We start from the raw sequence: 23078 nt of genomic DNA, 5'->3' as shown, positions 1-23078 counted from the left end.
AATAAAATATATGGTTGATTAATTGTAAAACAGAATTAGAAAATATGTTTTTAGATGTTACAGATACACTAATTTGTGTTTTTGTAAAGACCATCACTGATAACTTTATGCTGAAACACTTTTTCCCTGAGGATTTTGCTCTTGCCAGAGTGAAAAGGCTTCTGTCACAGCATTAAGATTGCTATGAAATCGAATACTAAAGAAATCTCAAAGCCTATTTGCTCCCACTTTGGTCTTTTCTCCTTCCTACTGTGCAGTTTTAAAAATGTACCAGAGTGGGCATGAAGGCTGGGTGAGTGGGGGGTGGGGGTGAAGGTTTCAAATCTGGCTTTATATTTTCTATTTCTTTTTTTTTTTTTCCAACCAAATGATCTACTGTCCTTGGACATTGCGCCTCCCCAGTTGAACTGCTTAATTTAACCACTGGGTGACAGAGTGAGCAAGGTTTAGTGAAATGAATACAGCTGTGGCACATTTTGTGCTCAAACGGTGACAATATGACTGAAACTGTCATTTTAAATCGTATTGTAAAACTGAACTACAAAATAGAATTTAGTAAATATCCAAGAACCTTCCAATTTATGGTGAGGTTAGTTCTTTGAGGTGTAAGGCTTTTTCTGTGACAAACTATTCCCCAGATAATTACATAAAAATGCCCAAAATTAAAAACAAAACCTTCTTTAAGGCGGGTATTATAGACAATAGTAATTTCTGAGGTTAAGGGAAGTTGTAGGAAATATTATCATATCAAATGGAGCAACAAATACATTGAACTCTTGTTCTCTCACTTGTAATTCTTGTACTTGAGATGAATCCTGCTCATACAGCAAAGTGAAACAAATGAGTAAGATAAAGGAGATCCATAAGACTGGATTTAAAATAATGACTCATATTTTTGTTTTTACATTTATTCTTCTCTGATATTGCCCATGCTATAAGATAAATGGGTGTCCCTTGAGTACCTAATTTGCATCAATATGTTCATGTACTACACTCATTAGTTCCACCTTAACTTCTGATGCAGTGAAGTCTCATCAGTCTGAGTTGAGTGCACACATCTCGTTCCCTGAACCTCCACCACCGTTCTTCTGCAAACTTCAATAAGCAATTCATTGCTGTATGTGCATTGTTTAATCTTCAAGTCCCAGCAGACCCACTTGTAGCCCCCCATCCCCCACCCAGTCTGCCAGCTCCCCCTCAGCCACCCATGCTGACTAACTTGCTGTCGTGAGCAGTGTTTAACCTCTGCCAGCTTTGAAGAGAATGACATCCATTTTGCTTTCAGGCAAGATGCTTTAATTTGCTGGTGGCTTGCAGAAAAACCACAGCGGATGATATCCAATGAGCCTGTCCCCTTCATACTTTTTTTTCCCCTCTCACTTCTGTCCCCACCCTCACTTTCCTCACCTTCCCACACCACGCCTGGGAGGGGAAAAAAAAAATCAATACTGCTTAAGCTAACTGGGCATATTCTTCCGGAAAGAAAGCAGGGTTGGGCATACCAAACTGAAAGCGCTATAAAACATATGGCTGCGTCAAGGACGAAGTGCTTGTGCAGCGATTTTCCAGGGAGCGCTGTGTGCCCACTTATGCATTCCTGCGCCTGGATGTGTACTATTATTCAGCCCCCCCCCAATCCCAGGCGAAGCGTTGTTTCTCCATGGCTCTGTGCTTAAACAAACACATTACTAAGCTGAAAATATCTGCAAGTGCCCGTTTATTTCTACACAGCCATTGTTTCAGTCTGTCAGCCAGTGGGATCCGGTCAGCCAGCCGTCTTTGGGCAGGACATGTATTGATGCCCAGTTGAATAAAGCAGGAGGTGGAGGCGTTGTATATTTATGCTTCATCACCATGTTGTCTGAAAGGCTTTGCTGCTCACGCCTAAGTGTCATACTTGATTTAGTTGCCGTTATGATAAAATCCAGAGTCACTCGTATACCTGATGTTTGCACATTGCCAGGCATTTTGCTGACTTTGAACCGGATTAGCATGCACATTGCAGACTCTTTATCTTGTACAAAAAAGCTCTTGGCTTTGTCCCTAATGACACTTAGCAAAACATTACCCCGTTCTTAATCCACTCGATTGGAATTGCTAATTATCTTTAATGCAGATTCACAGATAATTGTTCCCTCATTTATACTGCAAACTAATCTCATTTTTGTGTCCATTTAGCCACCAATAATTGCTTCATAACAAAAATGCAGACATTTTTTTCATGGAGTTTTGATTCCACTCTGAAATACACAAAGGAATATGTCAAAAGCTAACACTGATTAATGTATTAGTTCCGTTTTAATGCAAGTGTCAGGCACCTGTGGAAATTTTATTGTTCTTGTGATTTGTTGGTTAACATGTTCAGACATTTTGGTCATAATCTAGAGCGTGTGGTTATTAAAGGTGTGAATGTTTATTCGTATCAGTTTGTACTATGGGGGAAAAAATCTCCCCAACACGCTGGTCATTAAAGTAGCTTCTGGACATCCTCACCATTATTGCATCCCGAACCACCACACACAAGTGCAACCCACTGTGCCAGCTGGCAGGCAGTTGGCAGCCCGGTGCAGGATTAACTGGTACCAGTATGATGGCCTATAAATAGACTCTACCAACTGCTTCAGGAAATGAACCATGATGGAGCCTCCCAAAGGCCCATGAACAGGTTGTGCTTTTTATCCCCTCCTCTCTGTCAGGATTATAAGTGTATGTGAGCACGACTTCCCTAATGTTTATTACTGTCTCTTTCAACCACTGTAGGTGTGCACAGCAAAAGCACCTGCTTTCATGATGCCATGGCCTATATGCGTGTATAAATGCCCCTGTGATTAGGGCCAAAGCCAGTTTTCCTCATGCGTGTTTTCAGAGCTGCAGCCCCTGTGCTGCCTCACAATGGAGAGAGCCATTGTTTTTCTACAGCACTTACCCTGAGCATTGATCCTCTGTAGTGGAACAAGCCACTCGCTTTGTATGTTGGCCCGCTCTTCTGTTCTTGATGGACTCCCAGGATTGATCCTGGCTATGTGGTCATTATCTCAGCTCAGTAATGTTAGTTTAGGTGGGGCCTCTGGAAGAAAGACATCAGCTGGGAAGAATGGCTGAAGAAAATATTTAAGTGTTCGAAGATAAAAGGTGGTGTGGCACTCATTATGTCCTGTGCTAGGCTAAACATGACAGAGATTTGGAGTTGATCGAGCCCAAACTGGCCTAAAGGATGATCTCACCCGTGAAATGTCAATGTTCAGCTTACCCTCGTATCAGTTGAAACATCAGAGAAAACTCCAGGGGAAAACAGTACAAACTAGTTCAGCGATAGTGTGTGGCCCATAGTTCATTTTTGTGAAGCCAAAAGATGGTGGTCCAAATGTAAAATCTTGTTCATTATCTCAGTGGTTTCCCTTACTTTCAAATCTCAGGTCCAGTGCAAATGTTTTGCTGGAGCTTGGTTGCGTGTGAACAGGTTGATGGGCCTCAACTTGTTCAAAGCATCATATTAAAAAATTGTACAAAATGGGTTTTAAGCTGTGAAGAATGCTAATATATCAACAGCAGTTAATGCGCTCGAGCTGATGACTTCAGTGCACAACCAGATGGACTTTCGTTCAGCTTATTTCAAGCCTGGAGCTCATATGTTTTGTGGTGGCTTTTAATTTTGAACTGACAGACTTGGTGTTTGTTAGTGTAGGAGGAAAAACAAAATGAAACACTAACTAACTGCTGTCATGTTTTTTTTCTTTTCTTTTTTAAAAAAACAAACAAACAAACAAAACAAAACAGTCTAACGGTGGATGAAGTCCAGGCTAAAGTGGCACTCATCCATGATGAGGAGCGGGTTCTGTCTGACGAAGAAGCAGTGGTAAGTTATCTTTTGTTTGCACAGTTTATACTAAAATGCTGGGAGGTACTCACTCAGTATTGACCTTGAGGTACTTCGTTTCCTTGACAAAAACTCCAAAAGTGTGTGTAGCAAGGTACTGTGTTATACAGTATGTCACCTAAATACAGTGTTCATGTGCATGCCCACTTTTCTTTAGGAACAGATTGTTCTTTTAAAGGAGTAAATAGTGCATTTGTTTGAGCTATGGACTTATGTTAGACATTTGGTGCAAAAATGAATGTATACAGTGCCGGTTGATGTGAACATGAATGAAAATTACAAGTTTACAATTGCACACCACCACCATCACCCATATATGGACCATGTAAGATCTGCATCTCATGTAAGTGCTTTAAAATATCCAATTTTATCCATATAGTCAAGTCCTATAGTTAAGCATTTTTAAGATTTGCAAAACAACAAGCTGATTTAAATCTGCATCCACCTTACCTTCTCTGTGATATTTGTATCTTCCTTGGGTTGACTGTTTATCCGGATCCACTGTTTTCTCCACTCGTACAACAGGGTTCCTTCCACATTCATTTGAATTTTGAACAGGACAAGCACAGTTTCCCAACAGTGATTTCCCTCGAGCCGCAATGTGTGAGAATGCGGCTGTCTGTTTCACTTTAAACTTGTTGAGCCTTCCTCTTACCAGGCAGCAGATAATCAAAATCTCTGGCTGTAAACAAAATGGCTAGAGCTCAATTTTTTTTCCTCCTCCCCTCCCTGCTCCTTTTTCCACTATAAAAATTGGTATGCAAAAATCATACTCACAACCTCCCAAAAAAATAAACATCTGTTGGGTTCTCCTACTGCAGGGCAGTAAAAGTTTGTGAGCAGGTTGTTACACTGCTGAAAATGCGTTGACAGAGTTGTAGAAATATTTCCCATATGAAATTAGCTGTGTTTATGGTTAGACGAGAAAAGCCCAACACTCTGTTAAGGATATCTCTCGTGCTAACTCACTAATTTTAGTTGCTGCAAAATGTCTAACAAGAGAAATAGTTTTAATGTTGTGGTGTTAGTATACAACAGAAAACACCTAAGCAGCACCAAAGCTGAAACCAATACGAAAGGCTAACGGATAGGGGAGAATAATCTGCGCTCATTTGTTATTTATGCCGGCTAACGGGGAGGCATTCCTAATGAATTCTGCTGCATCTGAGGAGGATGAATCAGTATGAATATGCATGAATATGAAAATGTGTACTTAACTGCAACCACAACAAACGGTGATCAAGCTGGGCAAATTAAACAGGGTGCCATTGACAGTACTTAACAGGCAATTTACATTAGAACTGACAAGCGGCCTGGTGTTAGCACCTTAATCAAGGTCCAAGGGCAGCAACAGTTGTACCATACGAGACGCTAATTGTGGTACTGGGAGGGATTTAGAGAAGTGATTTTTGTTTCATGGTCACCCATTAATTCTGTGCTATCACCTTCTTGACACTTCTATATGTTTTCTGGCTTTTTTTAATATTGAAATGATGTTGTTGTACAACCGGTTTGTACCCCTAAATATGCGTAAATCCTCTCAGGCTACAGGCATGCATGTTGTTGTTGAGAGAACACAAAAGGCAATGTGTTTTCATGCTCTTTACTTTATATATGTGCACAGAAAGGAGACGAGTTATTTCCTGCGCTGTAATGTCTGAAGACCTTGATTACTTTTCTTCCGACACACTCAGAGATGCATCCATATATATATTTTTTACACACTTATTCAATTTATGTCATTCTCACACCTTTTTATGAGTTTCCCCCTTCTTTTTCCTCACTCTTAAGAAGCTTTGGCCTCCACAGAAAATTCAGTTTCCACTTCAGCGGTCCAGATAATTCAAGAACAGAGAGGATTTTCAGGGGAACAATTTGATGATCAAAGGAGGCACTACACTTGGGAGGGAAAAGGGATATTCTGATGTGGTGCTCCCTCAGTATTCCATCATTATGTTATAACCCTCCATTCCTGTAGATATGCAGAATGTACATTCAAGTTCACTCACACTTAGAAGGTAATCATAGGAATCCAAGAAGAATGTCCTGCCATTGCTGAGAAAATAGCGCCGTTTTCCTCGAGTGTTCTCCTTTTTCAGTATGTTAAATACAGTACAGAGAACTGAAGATATATCATTTCAATACTCAAACCAAGGTATTTGCACTAAATCAACTCTTAGCAAGACCTTGCAAAGAGAAGACAGTCCTCTCTTTTGGCATTAACCAAAGGACAATACATTCTCAGAATCACTGATGTGTGACCAAGCTCGGACTGTAGCTGTGTGCTGGTGAACAGAGCTGCAGGAAATTGCCTTTTCTCAAGAAATAGGCATTTGTGCAGAGGTGAATTTCACTTATCCATCTACTACCCACCCACCTCCCTTCAAAGCCCCTTACTCAGTCTACCAGAAACGAAAAGTGAATGAATATAGAATGTTTTTTCTTTTTCTTTTGAACAGGAAAATGTACAAATCCCCTGACTACAAAAAAAAATCAACCTTCAGTGTTCGAGGTGTTAAAAAAGAGAACATTGAGGAATTTAATTTTTTTTAAATGTATAGATGAAAAATAATGCTGTAGGTGCATGAAAGGTTGTGTATGGAAATCTTGCTTGTTTCACAGTTGGATAACATTGGCTGTACCCCAGGGGTTCTTCCTATATACAGTAGAAGAAGAAGGAGAAGAAGAGGAAGCTGGCATTAGTTGGTAACAAGGCAGAAAGGAAGACAGTGTAGTTGGGAGGTAGTGGTGCATGGACAAAGGGAAGAAACAGAACCTAAAGATCTCATTATAATGAACTCTTTGGCATCTTTAACTACCTTTAAGAAATCTTGTAGTATAGCACCAGCAGGCTAAATACTCCATTTGTCAGTCCTTGATAGAAAGGGAAACTGCTCTGAAGTTCTTTTGTACTCTCATATAGACTTGGGAGTTTATTATTCACAAAACTGTGTCACTTTAATGTCGATTCAGTCGTAGTTCTGACCTTGTCAAGTGATCTTTATAAGTGGATGGAGTTGGCCCAGTTATCATGGAAATCTGTGTGTTTTTCATAATTTTTCTGATCATGTTAAGACATTTTTAACAAAATGGTCTAACAAATACACAGAAAATACAGTCATTAGTGATGAAACAATGAGTTGATTAATTTTTTTGACATTTCATAAACTACAATCAACTGCTTACAAAAAAATCTAGAAAACAAAATGTTCCAACATGCTTCCCATAAAGTTTTCAACATCAAAACCCTTCACTGTACCATTTATCCATCCTTTTTTGACATTTTTCTGTCATAGTGACAGATTGACAGTATCCCACAGAGCCCGAAAGCACGAAAGCACCTGCAAAGCGAGCTGGCCTGACATGACTTCACCTTTTTGTCTTGGCAACAACACAGAGCTCTCTTAATGTTCACAGCATTCACACATATACACACACACAAAACAGGCACCCAGTGTGTTGCGATGCCCTCCCACCCCAGTCACTAGCAACCAAGGTCAGCCACTCGGCCCGGCTCTTCACACCATCTGTTTGGACTGGTTGACATTTGGCCCTAGCCAACACTGAAATCTCACTTCAGAGGGGGGGCCTGGCATATTTGCATTCTGTTTTTACATTTATATATTTTACATCAGATTGCAGCTTTTTGAAGATCTTCTCTGAATGTGCCAGATATTAACGAAGAAAGTGACTTAGTGGTGCATACTGAATTATTCTCAAGGCTTTCACAGTGTTGTGCTAGATATGGTGCAGGGGATTTTGACTTCTCATGTAATAAACATACATATAAACTGCCCAGTTACAGTTCCGGTATAACCCTGACTGTAACTGCTACACATTTAATCAACCTAAAAAACTGCAAGGTTATAATTCAAATCACTGCCACCTGAAAAGGGAGGCAGGCATTGCAGTACACTTGGCTTGATAATGTCCTGTCAGCCTCCAGAAGGGGGCAGCAGGCCTCTTAGTTGAATGTGAGCTAATGGGGGAAAAAAATGGAAAGTCACATTCACAGGTCATTTAATCTCTTTGTTTTGTCATGGGCTGGGCCTCTGGTGCTGCTTTCCTGCCTCCTTCTCTCAAAAAAGAGAAAGATCTCTCCCGTTCAGAAAGGAACAATTCTCATCTGCCTCCTAGAATTTCCTTTTTCATGCATTTGTAAGGGGTTTTTGTAAGCTTGCAGTCATTCTAGGATTTACTGTTTATCTTTTATTTATTTAACTTGATAAAATGCCTTTTGTGCAGCATGCTTTTGCATCACTGAGTGAAACCAAGAAGTTTGATATCTGCAGACCTAAGCTGTGCTTAGGATTCCACTCTTACTTAACTGACTTTATGGATGTAGGCCATAATGTTACTTTACAGTGTATGCACAGCCTTGCCATTCCACGCTGTGGTTTGCTTGTGGATTATAAAGTAGTTAAGGTAAACCATACACAGCTTACACTGAATGATCTCACTAACTTTGATGGTAGAATTAGGTATGTGCAGGCGAGCAGAGTCATGGTCGTAAACACTGGCAGCCATATACGGGTTTTGCATATCATTTTCTGTACTCCAACAAGATTATAGTCTTGTGTTAAAAGCCTGCTGGTTATATGAGGCTAGCTGGGCTGGGCTGATGGAAAAAAGGAGGTTGTCTGCACCCCCAACCCCCCCAACCGTTCACACGTGTCATGTTTTCGCTTCCCAGCTGGAGTGCTTTCAAGTTATATAATGCGAAATGACAGGCTGAAACCAGAGGTGGAGTGATATGCGGTTTGTAGAGCTGAGGTAGAGAAAACTGACCTGCTAAAAAATGTTGTAATGTGTCATGTTCTTTTGAGACAGGAGAACAGTGAGGAGAGGCAGAGGAAAGGGGTACAACGAATGATTTGGGTGGCAACTGTGAAAGACTTTTAAAATTATGTTTGTTTCAGGCTGCACACCTGATGCTCCTCAGTCTCCCGACTTGCCCTCTTTCTCGACGCCTCTAATCTTCTCCACCTCGTCTTTTGTTATGTAACCGCAGTGATTGGATGCGCTCGAGGTCGTGCGGGTGCCACAGGTAATGGAACCAGTGGGAGGTCAAATTCAGATGTATAAAAAAATAAAACACAGTGACAGACTTAAGAAACTTGAATCACACAGATCTGTTTGTACCGCTTTGACTCCATCGCTGAAAATTCTGTCTTACAAGCTGTTCTGACAACCCAGCCTTAAAGCAAGCTCAAGGCAATCATTTGTATTCTTATCAGCTTTAACCACTTGACAGATACTATTGATGCATCCCTGTAACTGCAACTCCCAAGAACAGGGTACACACTGTGCTACGAGCGATGTCCACGGAGAATAGACATCGGTTTCCTCTGGGACAATCTATGCTGCTGCCTCCCAGGAGAATCCATTGATCAGTGATCTTATACTGTATCACAAGAACAGGAAGGATGTTTCAGCAGTGAGAGCAGTCTCTAAATACCCTCCATACCCTTTCAGGAGCATTTTGGAGGGATTATTCCTAAGTTATGCTAATGAAAGAAAGCAGTAATCGGCTTATTTTACATACACGCATTTCTTTTTACAGTATGTTTGGGGTGGGTGATATAGTGAAAGTCAGTTTTGTGATGTCAAAGTCGTAATCGTTCTTTCGATTTCAGTCCTGGTTGATTTGGCGACTCCTGTTGTTACTTGTGGTAACAACAGATACTGTTTAATACTTCATCAACCAGCTACTTTGTCAGAAATACAACAGACCACAAGTTTCTGCTCATGACTGTACCGGTACTGGGACCCCCAAATATTAGAAATGTCACCCACGAATAGTATCAAAAAGTGGGATTTATCCCTTGAAAACTTAAAGGATTAGAACTTTTTAAAAAAATAAAATGGTCTTTTTCTCATAATTCTGGATATGGCTCATCACCTTCAGTGCAGACATTTTGGAAATGCAGCAATACAGAGAAAGTAAACCCACAAAGTACTCCCCTGGATTAGCTAGTTTAGCAGTTGCGTATAGATCTATGATACACCATCAGAACAGCCACAGTTATGAGAGTACGATGCAGGTTTTCAGTATTGATTTATTTTATGATATTGCAAACATATGCATAGTCACAATGTGCACTGTGCAATGAGCTGTGTTTAAGCAACACACCAAACAAACTCTTTAAACACTAAAGCTCATGTTTGAAACTTGATACTTAAAATATGAAAAAATGTGATTTGATAATGACCACAATATGATTCCATTGCATAAAATGGAATTATTTCCCAGTCTTACAGTATGGGCACCTGATTATTGTTAAGTTTTTCTGTCTACAGCACCACACATCCTGCACATAATAAAGCCTGAACTGCATTTGATTGCAGATGAATTTCAGAATTCTGTGAATTATGTCTAAATATCAAGCATTGCATAACCTCTGACCTCAGGTAGACCACTGGTTCCTGGAAGAACATCCTGTTGAGTAACCTCATGTCCTTTATGGAGAACCGGTTGATGTGTTTGTGTTTCCATGGTGATCCTGCCGCATAGCACAAGACAATAATGAAAGCTCTCAAAGGCCACCAGAATAGTGCACGTCCTTAACGTCTCAGCTGTTGTGACACTTGGAGGAGTTACACAACCTGACGTTCACCCTGAGAATGTTTCCTTCCCCCATCATCTCAGGGCTTTTGAGACCGGCAAAGATTGGGCTTGCTAGCAAAGGGATGACACGTGGAATGACAAAACTCCTGTGTCTGTCTGTCAGGCTCGGTCTTTATCCGACTGACATTTGCTGGCTCAGGCTCATCCAGGCTCCAGAGAAGCCAGGGATAAGAGTCAGACACAGATGGCTTTTTCCCTTGCAATTCTGTCTAGTGCAAGATTCAGAAGGGGGAAAAAATTGTTTCCAAATCCTCATCCTGTTTTTACAGACTCTCTGAAATATAATTGCCTCTACAAAGTATAAGAAACCAGTGAATGTTCACATACCGCAGCAGTGTGTTTATTGTTATTTGTTATATATTCTCTTTCAGTGCCTCATTCTTTTTTTTGCTGTGCTGACCCAACCTATTGGTGATTAAGTCTTGATGTGGTTGTTACTTCAGCAGAGACATTTCTTGTCCTCTGAGTAAGTCAAAAGAACAATGCAAGAATGCCTTGTGCCATTTAAAACTGATGAGCCAAAGCCAGCATGAAGGAGGAGAGGGGAGGTGTAGGTGTTAAATTGATTGGCGAGAGAAAAAAGCATCTGCTTTGCAATAGCTTAACAGTTGCCTCAGAAGCACGCCTGCTATTGTTTCCAAACAAGAATACCCACTTCTGTGTGCCGAGGAGTGTCGCCTTCAGAAGAAATGTGTGAGAGGGATAGAAATTGTTGCATAAGAAACATTTAGAGACATCTTTTTTTTTGCAGCTTTCCAGGACCTTGATCTATTTTCTTTTTTCATAGCTGCCTCAACTGCTTTTCTTTTCTCCAGGCAGTTCAGAGTTAATACGTGGGCAGAGAACAAAAGACAGGGGATAGAAGGGCTGCAGTCAGCAGCTGATCCAATGACAGAAATGGCACCGAGGCGAGAGGGTCCCAGGTGTAGTCATGACTCAAGTAGCACTCCAAGATAGGGGGGTTGTGATTGGAGGAGGGCAAGCAGTGAAAGAGAAGCATGAGGGGCATCATGGAAGCTTGCATCCTGTGTGACAAGCTGCCTGTTGTCTGCACACTCACTGACAGCAGGAGAAGCAACAAGACAGGACACCTGGCCCCTTTGACCATCACCAGACTCAGAGTTCTGTTACTCAACAGCGGTGGCATGTGTTCAGTGAACGTAGGTCGAATTATAAAACACCACGGGGGGGATTTAAAACAGGTTTTGCCAATGCTGAAATGCTTATGAGAAGATAATTTTGTATGCAGATTTTTTTTGTGTGCTGTTCACTCTTCTATAAGTCTGCTTTGGCCTCAGCAGAATTCTACTGCAGTCATGAGAAGGGTTATTGCCTGTGCTTGTAGATCCACCACATTGAATACCTGCAAGCAGGAAGGTTGGGCTTAAACTAATGCAATGATCTTGCATCCAGTATGATACAGTATTTACAATGCTAGTGCTAGTTACTGGACAGAGTAACTACTGAATTCATTATTTTGCTTCAAATTCTCCCTCAGGATTCCAAGATTCTGATGCTTTCTTTCTTTTAAGGTTGTCTGTATAGATTAGAAAATGGCCAACCAAATTTCCAGAGATTTTTTTCCAAACATAAGTTCAATAGGTGGTGTATGTTCATGGAAAAATCATCACTTACCAACTCAGTAATGCTTCAGTTCTTGTTTACCAAACCCAAATGGGTTTGATGCCTGGCTGAAATCTGCTATGCATACAAAAATTGTTTTCCATCATCCCTTGGAATTAGCTGTTTTCTATGGGCACAAATCCTGCCAAACGACAAATTGCTATTCTTTTGCCATTCTTTCAAGTCTAACTAGCTAATTAGTGAAGTTGTCAATCACAGATCAAAGTCGACACCCAGGGAAGAGCAGAATTCCGTAACTGGAAATGTTCCTACTATTTTCTCACAGGAATTACACCCAAGCAAAATTATTTCAACCCTGTCTTCTAGAAATTATGTTCACATAATGCTAATTTGTTTTTTACAATTACTAACCTTAACCAAGTACTGTGTGTTTCCTAAGCTACAAAACATTTAAATAATGCTGTGGATGTTGAAGGAAAGCAGATGCGTTGTAATGTATTCTGCATGGACATTTTGTGGATTGTCCAAATTAATTAAGAACATTTTCTCATTATGTTTATTAAAAATAATCCATTCCATCCAAATTTCCTGCCTCATCATCTTAATTTGCTGTTTTAAGGAGATGAAGTCACTTTTTTGCATGAGCTGATTCAGTTTTTTGGGAAACATGATGCAGCATGGATTGCATTTTATATCAACATGCAGAGAAAACATTTGCTTTGAATATAGCAGCAAAATGACATCAGGCGAGATGATGCATAATTGCTACAGTGTCATGTCTCCCCCAGATATACACCATATAGACAAAAGTACAAGGATAGATAGATAGATACTTTATTGATCCCAAGGGAAATTCAAGATAGGGCTATTTTCTAGGGATTGGACTTGGCCCCTTACTTCCCGTGAGGGGAAACTTAATCCTTCAGCATACCAAGACATTTTGGACAATGCTATGCTTCCGACAACAGCCCAGTTAAGGCCTCCCTCCGCCCCAGCATCGCTGAGCCCCAGTGCACAAAGCAAAGTCCATAAAGACATGGTTGGATGAGTTTGGTGTGGAAGAACTTGACTGGCTCACACAGTGCCCTGACCTCAACCCCATCCAACACCTTTGGGATGAACTGGAACAGAGATTGTGAGCAAGACCTTTTGGTCCAACATCAGTGACTGGCCTCTCTATTGCTCTACTGCACAAATGGGCAAAAATTCCCACAGAAACACTCCAGAATCTTGTGTAAAGCCTTCCCAGAAGAGTGGAAGCTATTATAGCTGCAAAGCTGTCTGTGTGTTTTGAATGCGATGTCATTAAAGTCCCTATTGGTGTGATGGTCAGGTGTCCCAATACTTTTATCTGTATAGTGTATGAAAGTGGATCCTCAGACCCCCAATATTTGTAATGACCAGTCATCATACGCCTTCAGAAGCTCAAAGAAAGCAAACTTTCTTCCTTCCACAGTGTTAAATTGACTCCAGAACATAGCGTCCACCTTCTGCTTCGTGTTCCTGTTTATGTCAACCAGCAGCAGTGAAGGTGTACTACACAGGTAAAACACAGTCTCATCTCTTTAAAGCGTTGCATTACTGATACGCATTTAAATATAAATCAGTGTTAGTGCTGTCGTTGATGAATAACATCTGCTCGGGTGTTTTTCCGTGTAACAGTCTGGAGGATGATCTGAGTTTCACTGAGTCACTCGGCTTTTGAAAACTGGGTCTGTCGTTGATTTGTCACTAAACTGTGCTGCTGTGCTCCAACTTGTTTATCATCATGTTGCTGGTTAAAATGCACCCACGCTTGCAGGTGGCAAATCGTGTGCACCAGAGCGCTCATTGTTGGTGTTTTATAGAACGTCCAGCAGTAGCAGCTGGTTTAAGAGTTAATGTTGAAAATACAGAGAAATACTTAACTTTGCGAAACGTGCTCATTTATGTGTGTGCGTGTTAGGATAGGAAAGGATATAAATAGCATTTAGTATGGACAGCGGCTTAATATTTATTCAGAAAGGTTTGGGTTATGAACATTATTTTGCAGGAGACACAATGGTGTCTTTTAATTTCCTGTGTCTCTGAAACTGCATGTTTTCTAACAAGGGTTAAACTGAGAGTCTCCTTTGTTGTAGAGTGCGTTTCTACACGTACCGGTTGGTTGGTGTGGTTGTGTGCCTGTGCACTTAAGTCAGGATCAGCATTGTTGTCACTCTGACTGCCTGCCTCCACGCTTCTTCCTCTTTTCTCACGCGCTCCCCTCACTCCCTCTACAGAGTGACATTCATTAATTAAATATGGTGTACTGCCGCAGGATGTGCCTCCCTTTCCACTATCTCCAGACACTAATAATTACATTGGCATTTAGCTCCGTGATAAGCCAACCCTATGGCCTTTATGAAATGTTCCCTTGGCCCGGATACTCAGCAAAATATAGACTGATGCGATGCTATCTATCGATCCATCTGCCTGTTCCCTCGCTTTTATCTTAAGAGGCACTGCTCATTAGCATGGTTAAAGAATCTAACAACAACACCTGATTTTTACGTCATTAAAGGCCGAAATTGAGCTTTGCTGGATGTAGAGCTGCACAATATTAAGAAAGTATCCCCTTGTGGCATTTTTTTTAACAGTTCCATGCAGTTTATTGGTCAAGCACATCTACACAATTTTTTACCATTCTGGATGCTTTAGTCTGCCCTCTTCTCACAAAACAACCCCCCCCCCCCACTTCTGCCACAGTTGGTTCAGCCCTCCGCCACTCCTCCACTTTCAGTTTCACTAATGTGACTCTGACACTGGCATGGACGAGTGGGGAGGGAAAAACAACACATTTCTTAATAATAAATGATTTGGGCATTGTAGTTGTTTCATTTACATGTGATCTACCATTTCTAACAATGTTAACATGTGTGTGTAATCTACATGATGGAACATAAACAGCCGTGAAAGGTTTTCCTTATCTGAAAAGCAGGTGTTCCTGAGGTTCAAGCTGAGTCTCTGTGAAGTTCAGTTGGAATGTAAAATTTTTATTGTGGCTTCCACTGATGCACAGAACACTATGATATGTACCAGCAGCAGTTTGAATAAGTGAAGAACGGATGGGGATGATCTGAATGTTCAGCTGCATCAGTATTTTCCTTTATGCCTCTACAAGTGAAGTTAGCCAAGTTTGATTTTGTTCTACCTAATTACTTTGCCTCAGGTGGCCTAATCAGGCTGGTGCATTGCAGGATTATTATGTGGCTTATCAACTTCAGGGATGTATCAATTGATGCTTAAGTCACAATTACTGTAAACATGCATTTAGTTTGCAATAAGCTCACTTGCACCAGTTACATTTTAATAAGTTGACATGGAATAGCTTGCCATCTCCTCCTTCATTAACCTGGTATCTTTTCTTCTTTTACGTAAATTTTCCACTCCGGGGGTTAGGGCAATCAGGCCAGGTGTGCCTGAATAATCTCCAGTCACCAAATTAAACTTGAGATTTGAGGCTCACTTGTTCCAGAATGTTCCTGGCTGAAATTACCAGGAAAAGTTTCAGTGAAAACCATCTGGGCTTCAAATTGGACCTCTGGACTTGAGATTGCACGTACCATTCAGGATCAGCCAAGATGACCAGTGTTTTTGCTACCTTGGGAAATCTGCCTCTGACTTCTATTATTTTGGTCGATGTTTCCGTCTTCATGTGTCAAAGGGCCTGAAAGGGGATCACTAGCGAGTACTTTTCAATCTGAACAAAATGCTGTGCTGCTGTGTTTGTCACTGGGTGCTTGACTGAGCAGAGGATAAAAGCCCGAACTGGGTGACAGAGTTGCTTAGATGAGGAAAACTGACATAACAAGCTGGCAGCTTTATTACATATGTGACGCTTCATGTATATTCAGCGTGCACACATGGTGTACATACTGTAATATTGTGTGGGAGTGGCAGTTTTTTCACTTGTGTGGGTTCATGGTAATAAATTGGGTTTCTAGTAAAAAAAAATGTTTTTACTAGAAACCCAATATTCTCTTGCCAGGTGGATATAAGTAGTATTTGTAGAACTGTGCTTCCAGGACCAGCTGGATCTATCAAATAACATAACGCAGTATGTAACATTGTTATTTGATCTTTCCTCTCTTCTCTTGCTCTGTAAGGCAATACTTGTGCATACTGTTTTATCAGCCCTTGTGTTCGTTTGACTAAGTCAACTACAGAGCTCATTTGTCAAAGCTGCTGGTGAATTTTTCCATATCAGGTATCAAATCAGTCAGAAATTGGTAGTTCAGATACACTTTACAGACTAAATGTACTTGTATGTAAAAGTGATGAATGCTTAATGTGAAATTTAACAGCAAGAATTTATTGTATAGAAGAGTTTATATATACAACATGATGTAGTTACAGTTCAGAGGAGTTTTGAAGGAATTGCTGGCTCTATTTTATTTTCATCACACAAAATTGTATGATTTTGGTCTGCAAACAACACCTTGTTCCCAGCCCGATTTTGTTTTTGTATTTCAGTAAATTAACGTTGACACGGTTGAAGTCATTACACTTGTACACTGAGGAAGTGGAAAAGGTTCACATTAGCTCCCTAGTCATCTTTTCATTTTATACCAAGCAAACAAAGATGATTATTTTGATGGGTATGAAATAGCAGCAGCCATGAGTCTAATGCTTGAGTTTGTGGCAGCTGCAAAACCAGATAGAATCTAACAAAGTAGAGTACAGGACCTTAGGGTGATTTTAATGATCAATTAAATTCAGTTTAGTCTATGAAATGTCCAAAAATAGTGAAATTGTGAAGTCTAAAAGTTAAAGAGTTTTTAATTTAAATAATTTTACAAAGAGAAAAACTGCAAATCCAAATGAGCAGCTGGAAGCAAATCTTAATTGCTTAACTGATGATAAAAATGGTTTCAGATTAATGAACTTATCATTTCTGTTCTACTACTGAAACTTTCTAACCCTAATTGTGCTAACAAAGGTCAAACTTGAGATACAAAGTGCATGTCACCAGTAACAAAAGATAAAGACTGAAAACTGCATAACAAGTTGTGAACTTCAGCCTGGAACAAAACTCGCATTCAGCTCATTTCCTCTCTGTGCACACAGCATAATTTGTATGCGTTTCAAAACAAACACATTTCAGTTTGGCTTTGAAAAGACCACCTAAGCACAAAAGAACTTCTCACAGTACCTGCCTTCCAGTCCAAATGTCCAGATCCACAGTTGTGTTTATTAGCTTAGCTTAATTGTGCATAGTATCCAAAGGTCAGTGCCCGCTGTGATACATCGCTGCCAAAATGGCTTCCAGGGGACACTGTTTCAGATGAATAAACACTGAAAGCTGTACCACCTTCCAGCCCTCCGTCCCCATCCTTTACCTCCCATTGCGCAGCAGCAGCACATTTGGCTCTTTCAGGCCTTGCACAAGGTCCTGTGACTGATGGGCATCCACTGGTACGCACCGCCTCGCTGACTTCCATTTCAGCAGGCAAAAGACAGCAGATTAATTCGCTTGGCAATTTTTTTTTTCCTCCTCCTTTTTTTTTTTGCAGGAGTTTATTCAGATAGGAGGAATGATGTGTTTGTCCTCTAGTGAATTAAAACATGCAGTTTATCTGTATAACTACAGCCTTCTCCGTGATTAATGGTATTTGACTTCTATAAGCAGTAAACTCCTTCCGTTTGGCTGTAAAAGCTGATTTAATGAGAGAGTGACTTGAATAGATAAGCAGATATGGCAGTGGAGATTATTGGGAGGTGAGCTGAATGGGAGATGGATGGTGTGCAGTTTATTATCAGTTATGTAATGCACTTTTTATAAGCCCATACCTGTGGGGCCAGCAGGCGCTCTACAATAGATGGGAGATTGCGAGCTTGTGTGCATCCCAAGATGTGTGTCAGAATATATATGTGCTTTGGAGGAGATGTGCACATTTGTGGTCCAGGTTGTGTATTAGGTTGTATTAAGAATTTACAAGAGAAGGAGAAGAGCTGTATGTTGAATGCCTGTAACGATACAGAGGCTCTAGACAATTTCTGGCCCCATGTTTGATTCATATACTGTGTTTGCACATTTCATATATTTGTGTCCTGCCTTCCTATAAGACTGTTGTCAGCTGCTCAGTTACAGTGTTTAAAAGTCATTGTTACCTCTTACAGGCTTTGCTGGGAGGAAACCTTCAAATGGATATTAGCAAGTTTCAGCACACACTCTGGGACATCCTTTCTAAAGGAGACAGTGTCAAGGTGAGCCCTGTCATTCTTCATTTCCGCTTCTTCCCACTCTCACTCTTTCATTTCAACTACATTCACTCTTTCATTCCTTTATTTCTTTAATTAGTTCTTAGTTGCACCAGAAATGAGAACATTAAAATTCCTTTCAGTATATCTGTCTTACGTTGGTCCACTCCAGACTGAGTTGTCTCAACAACTATTGGATGGATTGCCATCAGATTCGGTACAGATATCTAAAAGGTACCCACAGGAGGAAACTGAACTAATTTGTTGAGCCCCTATCATTTCCTTTAGGACCATTGTGAGGTTGATATTTATAGTATTGAGTGAAATGTCTCTTGATCTGGCATCATCATTAGGCCAAATGATTTTAGTTTATTTACTTTAGTTTATGACCAAATACCAGCAAAATGAATAACATTTCCATCTACCTAAGCTATGCTTTGCATCTTAATTTAACACATTAAAGTTAACACTTTGTCACATGTCTTCATTAAAATGTCTTGTATTGACTTGTCCATGAACGCAACTAAACATAATGTGACTTTAAAACATTACCTCATCCACGAACAATCCTGCCTGAGGCACATCAGGTAGATTTTCATCAACAATGGCGATTTTTCAACAATAATGACAATTCATATTATCCCACATCACTTCAAATCCTCAAATCAGGTCTTTTGTTTTCTTAGTTTTGATTGAGACACCTTGTGAACAAATGACACATTGTGCGTTTAAAGTGTGCAACATGTGGATATTTTACCATTTCCCTCAATGCATCACTGTATACTTCCTGACAATGACATAGATAGATGTACATAAGGAGAAAAAAAGCACTGTTATCTTTACTAGCTGTGTGCAGTAACCTCGGGAACAATATAGAGAGAAGAGAAAACCAACAGGATTGGACAAAAGGAGGAAAGATTGTATTCCTTTAACCAAAATGTGTGAGAGCCTGATTACCCCAGAGTTGTAAATGTAGCCACTGGTGACTTGATAGAGTAATGTTCTAGTTACAAGAGTGTGATTAGGTTTATCTCATGGTTCTGTCCTATCTTGACAGCTGCGACACAAATAACCTCATAATGCCTTCCTTTCTTCAGTCTGTGTTAATTTAGAGTCCCTGAACTGCAGACATATTTCTTTCCAAGCACAGGTTTATGAACCACATGTTTTCATCTGACAGCTCAGGCCTCAGGCCTGTCTCTGTCTCCTGAACTGGAGACGTGGAGCGTGCGAGATACCATCCTTTCATTTCCGCTCCTCCAGATAAAAAGATGAGAGAGGGAGAGGACGAAAGTGAGGCCTATCGCTGGGCAGCAGTGATTGAGTCCCTTCGCTAAGCCAAGGCAAAGATCTGCTCAAATAACCCACTCTGCCGATAAGACGCTCGTCATTTCCATAGACAAAAAAACATTGGGGTTCAGATTAGATTTCACCATGCGCCTGGCCTCTCTTAGTGTAGCTTTATCACTGAATGTGAATTATAAGGCAAACTCCTGTCCCTCATCTTTTCATGAATATACCAGTGAAATACATAGTGACTTCAAATGGAATGATTTCATTTCCACTATTATTGTAAGCAGTAGCAGCAGTGGTCTGAATTTTGATGACCAATGTTGTAAAAGCCACCAAAACTGGCTTTTTTTGTTTTCTTACTATTTGAACAGTTTCAGGACTTCCAGGTAGAGGCATTCATTACTTGCTGTGGTGATTACCTCTTCGGACCTAGCCAAAGAAGTCTTAAGAATAAAGCACCTAATCATCCCAAATTCAGCACTGCTGCTGTTAGTTTTGAAACCTTTTAGAAGACTGTGCCCTTGGTTTTCAGATAGAACTAAACCCTGGCTTCAAGCAACTATAGCAACTATAAACACTCTTATGCAAAAAGAAAATATAATTCAGAAGAAGAATATTTAATACCTTGTAAGGGAACCTGAACCCTTTTTAAAAGTATTTTAAAATATGCCAACTAGTTTCTAGTTTCAGTAAAACAACATGGCTTCACAAACCAACTGGTGATGCTGCGGTGGTTCTGTCCTTCTTGAAATTCACATCATAACTGAAGTCTCTGGTGTTTGTAGAAGCCTGTTTTGAAAGATGGACAAGTGACATCTGAAAAAATGTCGATTGCCCTTTTGAGACTTACAACAGAACAGCTTTTAGTGCAACTTCATACATGAAAGGCTTTCTTGCCTCTGAAACCCTTTTCATTCGTTCCCATTTTTACCTTTAACTATTATCTAGTCACATTTCAAGCGCGCAGACAGTGGAAAGTCCTGACAGAGCTGTCCAAATACGACCCTCAAAGTACACAGATGTTAATTTTCTGTGAACCTCAAGATGGTTGAAAATAACAAATATTAGAATACCGAAAAAAATATTTATCTATCTTATCTATTTATGGTCATGCCTATAGAGCAAGAAGGTACTGAAAAATGCTTTGCGGTTGTATGGACATCCTTTAGAAAGTCGTTCTACCTGTAAATTGGCCATTTTATGGCACAAAAAGCTCTTTTTTTGGTGTTTCTACGTAAGGGTAGTCTGGTAGTTGTCAGTGTACTCAGAGCAAGAGATATAGTGTAAAGATGTGATGAAGTCAGTGCTTTGTACCCTACCACGGTTGTTGCTTTTGTAATGGTTTGTTGTGTACGTTCTTTTATTTCTTCTGTTGGTCTATCATCTCTGCATGAATTATTGGATAATGTAAAAGTTTTATGTTTACAGCTTTTTGGTGGTGTGATGTAGTTGAGACATTTGTTACTGTATACGCACCACAAACCAGCCTGTGAAAAATGTTGATAAGTGCTAACCATTTACTATCAGGCAGTTTTAAGCTGTGCTTCTGTTACTGTAGGAGACACATCAGTTAGTATATCGCTCTTAAACATCCATATGACACTTAGATTCTCGAGAGGTCATCAACCGCTCGTGAGCTTTAGAGTTTCCAGACCTCTTCACTGCCTGATCAAGCATCTCTGTCACATCAATTTCAGCCATATTTTCAGTTCACTTACATCATTCTGTAATTTTCTTGAGATGCCCCAATCAGAAACCTGATCAGGTAATGATTGTATTGTAGGAGGTGCTACATTAAGACGGGTGACCTTTTTCCGCAGATACAAAGGACTGGGTCTGATTGTTTTCTGTTGAAGCCTTGTGCAGTAGCTGCAGTGTCTAATGGCATTTTTTTCATTCCACACTTTCATTTCACATTTCAACCCGGCAACGGAGGTCGTCACAAATGCAATGGCCATGACAGTACTTTCTGTTTCAAAAGCAAACATTGCTAATGAATCGCAGCATCTCTCATACAGCCTAATTAGGAGCTAATTATTCAGTCTTCTCTCTAATTTTATATGACTTTAACCCTGCCCTCCTTTGCCTTGTCAAAGGGTTGCTGGATTACTGCAGGCCTTAGTTACAGTAAATAACATTTGAGGAGATGGGGGATTTGTACATCCTGCTCATAGCCCATACATCACATTTCTTCTGCACTTATGTTTTCCATTCTTTGCATTTGTGGACTTTGAATCATGAAAGAACGCATACGTGGTCATTCCCACTTTCCTTTTAGCATAACAAGATTGCAGATTCCCACTCTTGGTCTTAGTGTTCATTCTTTTTGTACTCTGGTATTTGCAAGTAGATATCATTGGTTAGACTGGCGGGAAATACACAGTAATTCAGGTAAAATGTCAACATGCATCCTGGTTGAAAGCAGTGAATTCACTGTAATTTACCCACAATAACAGCACTAAATGAAACTGTTGTGACAATATGCTGCATTCACCTCAGGCATCACCCAAAAATAAATAAATACATTTCTTTGCACATAAAAATCTTTTGGAAAAGCAAAAACCAACAGTGTCAGCAATACAAGCAAAATCATGCTTTTTAGAGAGCGCAGTAGAATTAGCAGAGTATTTTTGGAGACTGGGAGCTTTTGCTCTGGAGACCGGCATGCTGTTAGGGGTACATTTGTGTGAACATTTAATGGACCCCCTGCCTGTTTCCCTGTCGCCCACCCCCCCGTAAAGAGGCCTAAGCAAAGCTGACATCAAGAGCATTTTGGGGACTCTCGGTCTATCTATCAGAGCACATTTTTTCCTCTCCCCCCCCCCCCCAACCCCCCACTCGCCCTCTTCTCCTTTTTAGGCAAAGACAACTTTGGTGAATATTTCATGGGGTACATTGCCTCAGTTTCACTGTGTCGAGCAGGGAGAGTGGCACGCGATGACGACTGACAGGGCCACACTCCGGCGTCCGCTAGGAGACAGCGTTTCATTTTGGTCTGTCTTCCTGACACTCCTACTCCTTTTTTTCCCCCTCCTGTTTTCCTTCTGTCAGACAACAGAGAGTCTGGCTGCTGTTTCTTTAAAATTTAGCATGACTGCAGAACTTCTGCCGATCCATCTGATACTGTTAGCTAAAATGCCAGCATATGGATACAAATCTGTTGTTGCGCAGACTGCAACATTTATAGCACTTAATGATACGATTACACAGTTTTAAGATCACACAGAAACTTAACTGTGCTTCTTTTGCCAACTTTGATGTTTGCGTTGTGTTAATTATTAAATTATCCATTTTTTTGTTTTGTCAGAACATTGTTAAGCAACTTTTAAAGTCACTCACCTTCACAATACAGAATGCTTCCATCTGCCTTTACCTTTTAAGCTGACCTCAGCCTTCCCGGAGCAACACATTATAGAAATATGCTGCATCAACCATAAAATAATACCACAAAATTATCACTTTTATTGTTTCTTT

The 23078-nt window shown here is 40.4% G+C and overlaps 1 protein-coding gene across 2 annotated transcripts in view; it reads left to right on the top strand.

Annotated features, from left to right (window-relative positions):
• LOC124054209 (glucosidase 2 subunit beta-like) overlaps nt 1–23078 on the top strand; it is a 109703-nt gene that overhangs the window by 16148 nt on the left and 70477 nt on the right. For both annotated transcript variants that reach the window (XM_046379904.1, XM_046379905.1), the window contains exons 8-9: nt 3778–3856; nt 18231–18317. In XM_046379904.1, the coding sequence (XP_046235860.1) occupies nt 3778–3856; nt 18231–18317 (166 nt within the window). The remainder of the gene's footprint in view (nt 1–3777; nt 3857–18230; nt 18318–23078) is intronic.

Source organism: Scatophagus argus, chromosome 23 (genome assembly GCF_020382885.2).
Source record: "Scatophagus argus isolate fScaArg1 chromosome 23, fScaArg1.pri, whole genome shotgun sequence".
NCBI lineage: Eukaryota > Metazoa > Chordata > Actinopteri > Scatophagidae > Scatophagus > Scatophagus argus.
The sequence above is the reverse complement of the archived record's forward strand: the minus strand, read 5'-3'. Positions and strand labels throughout refer to the sequence as shown.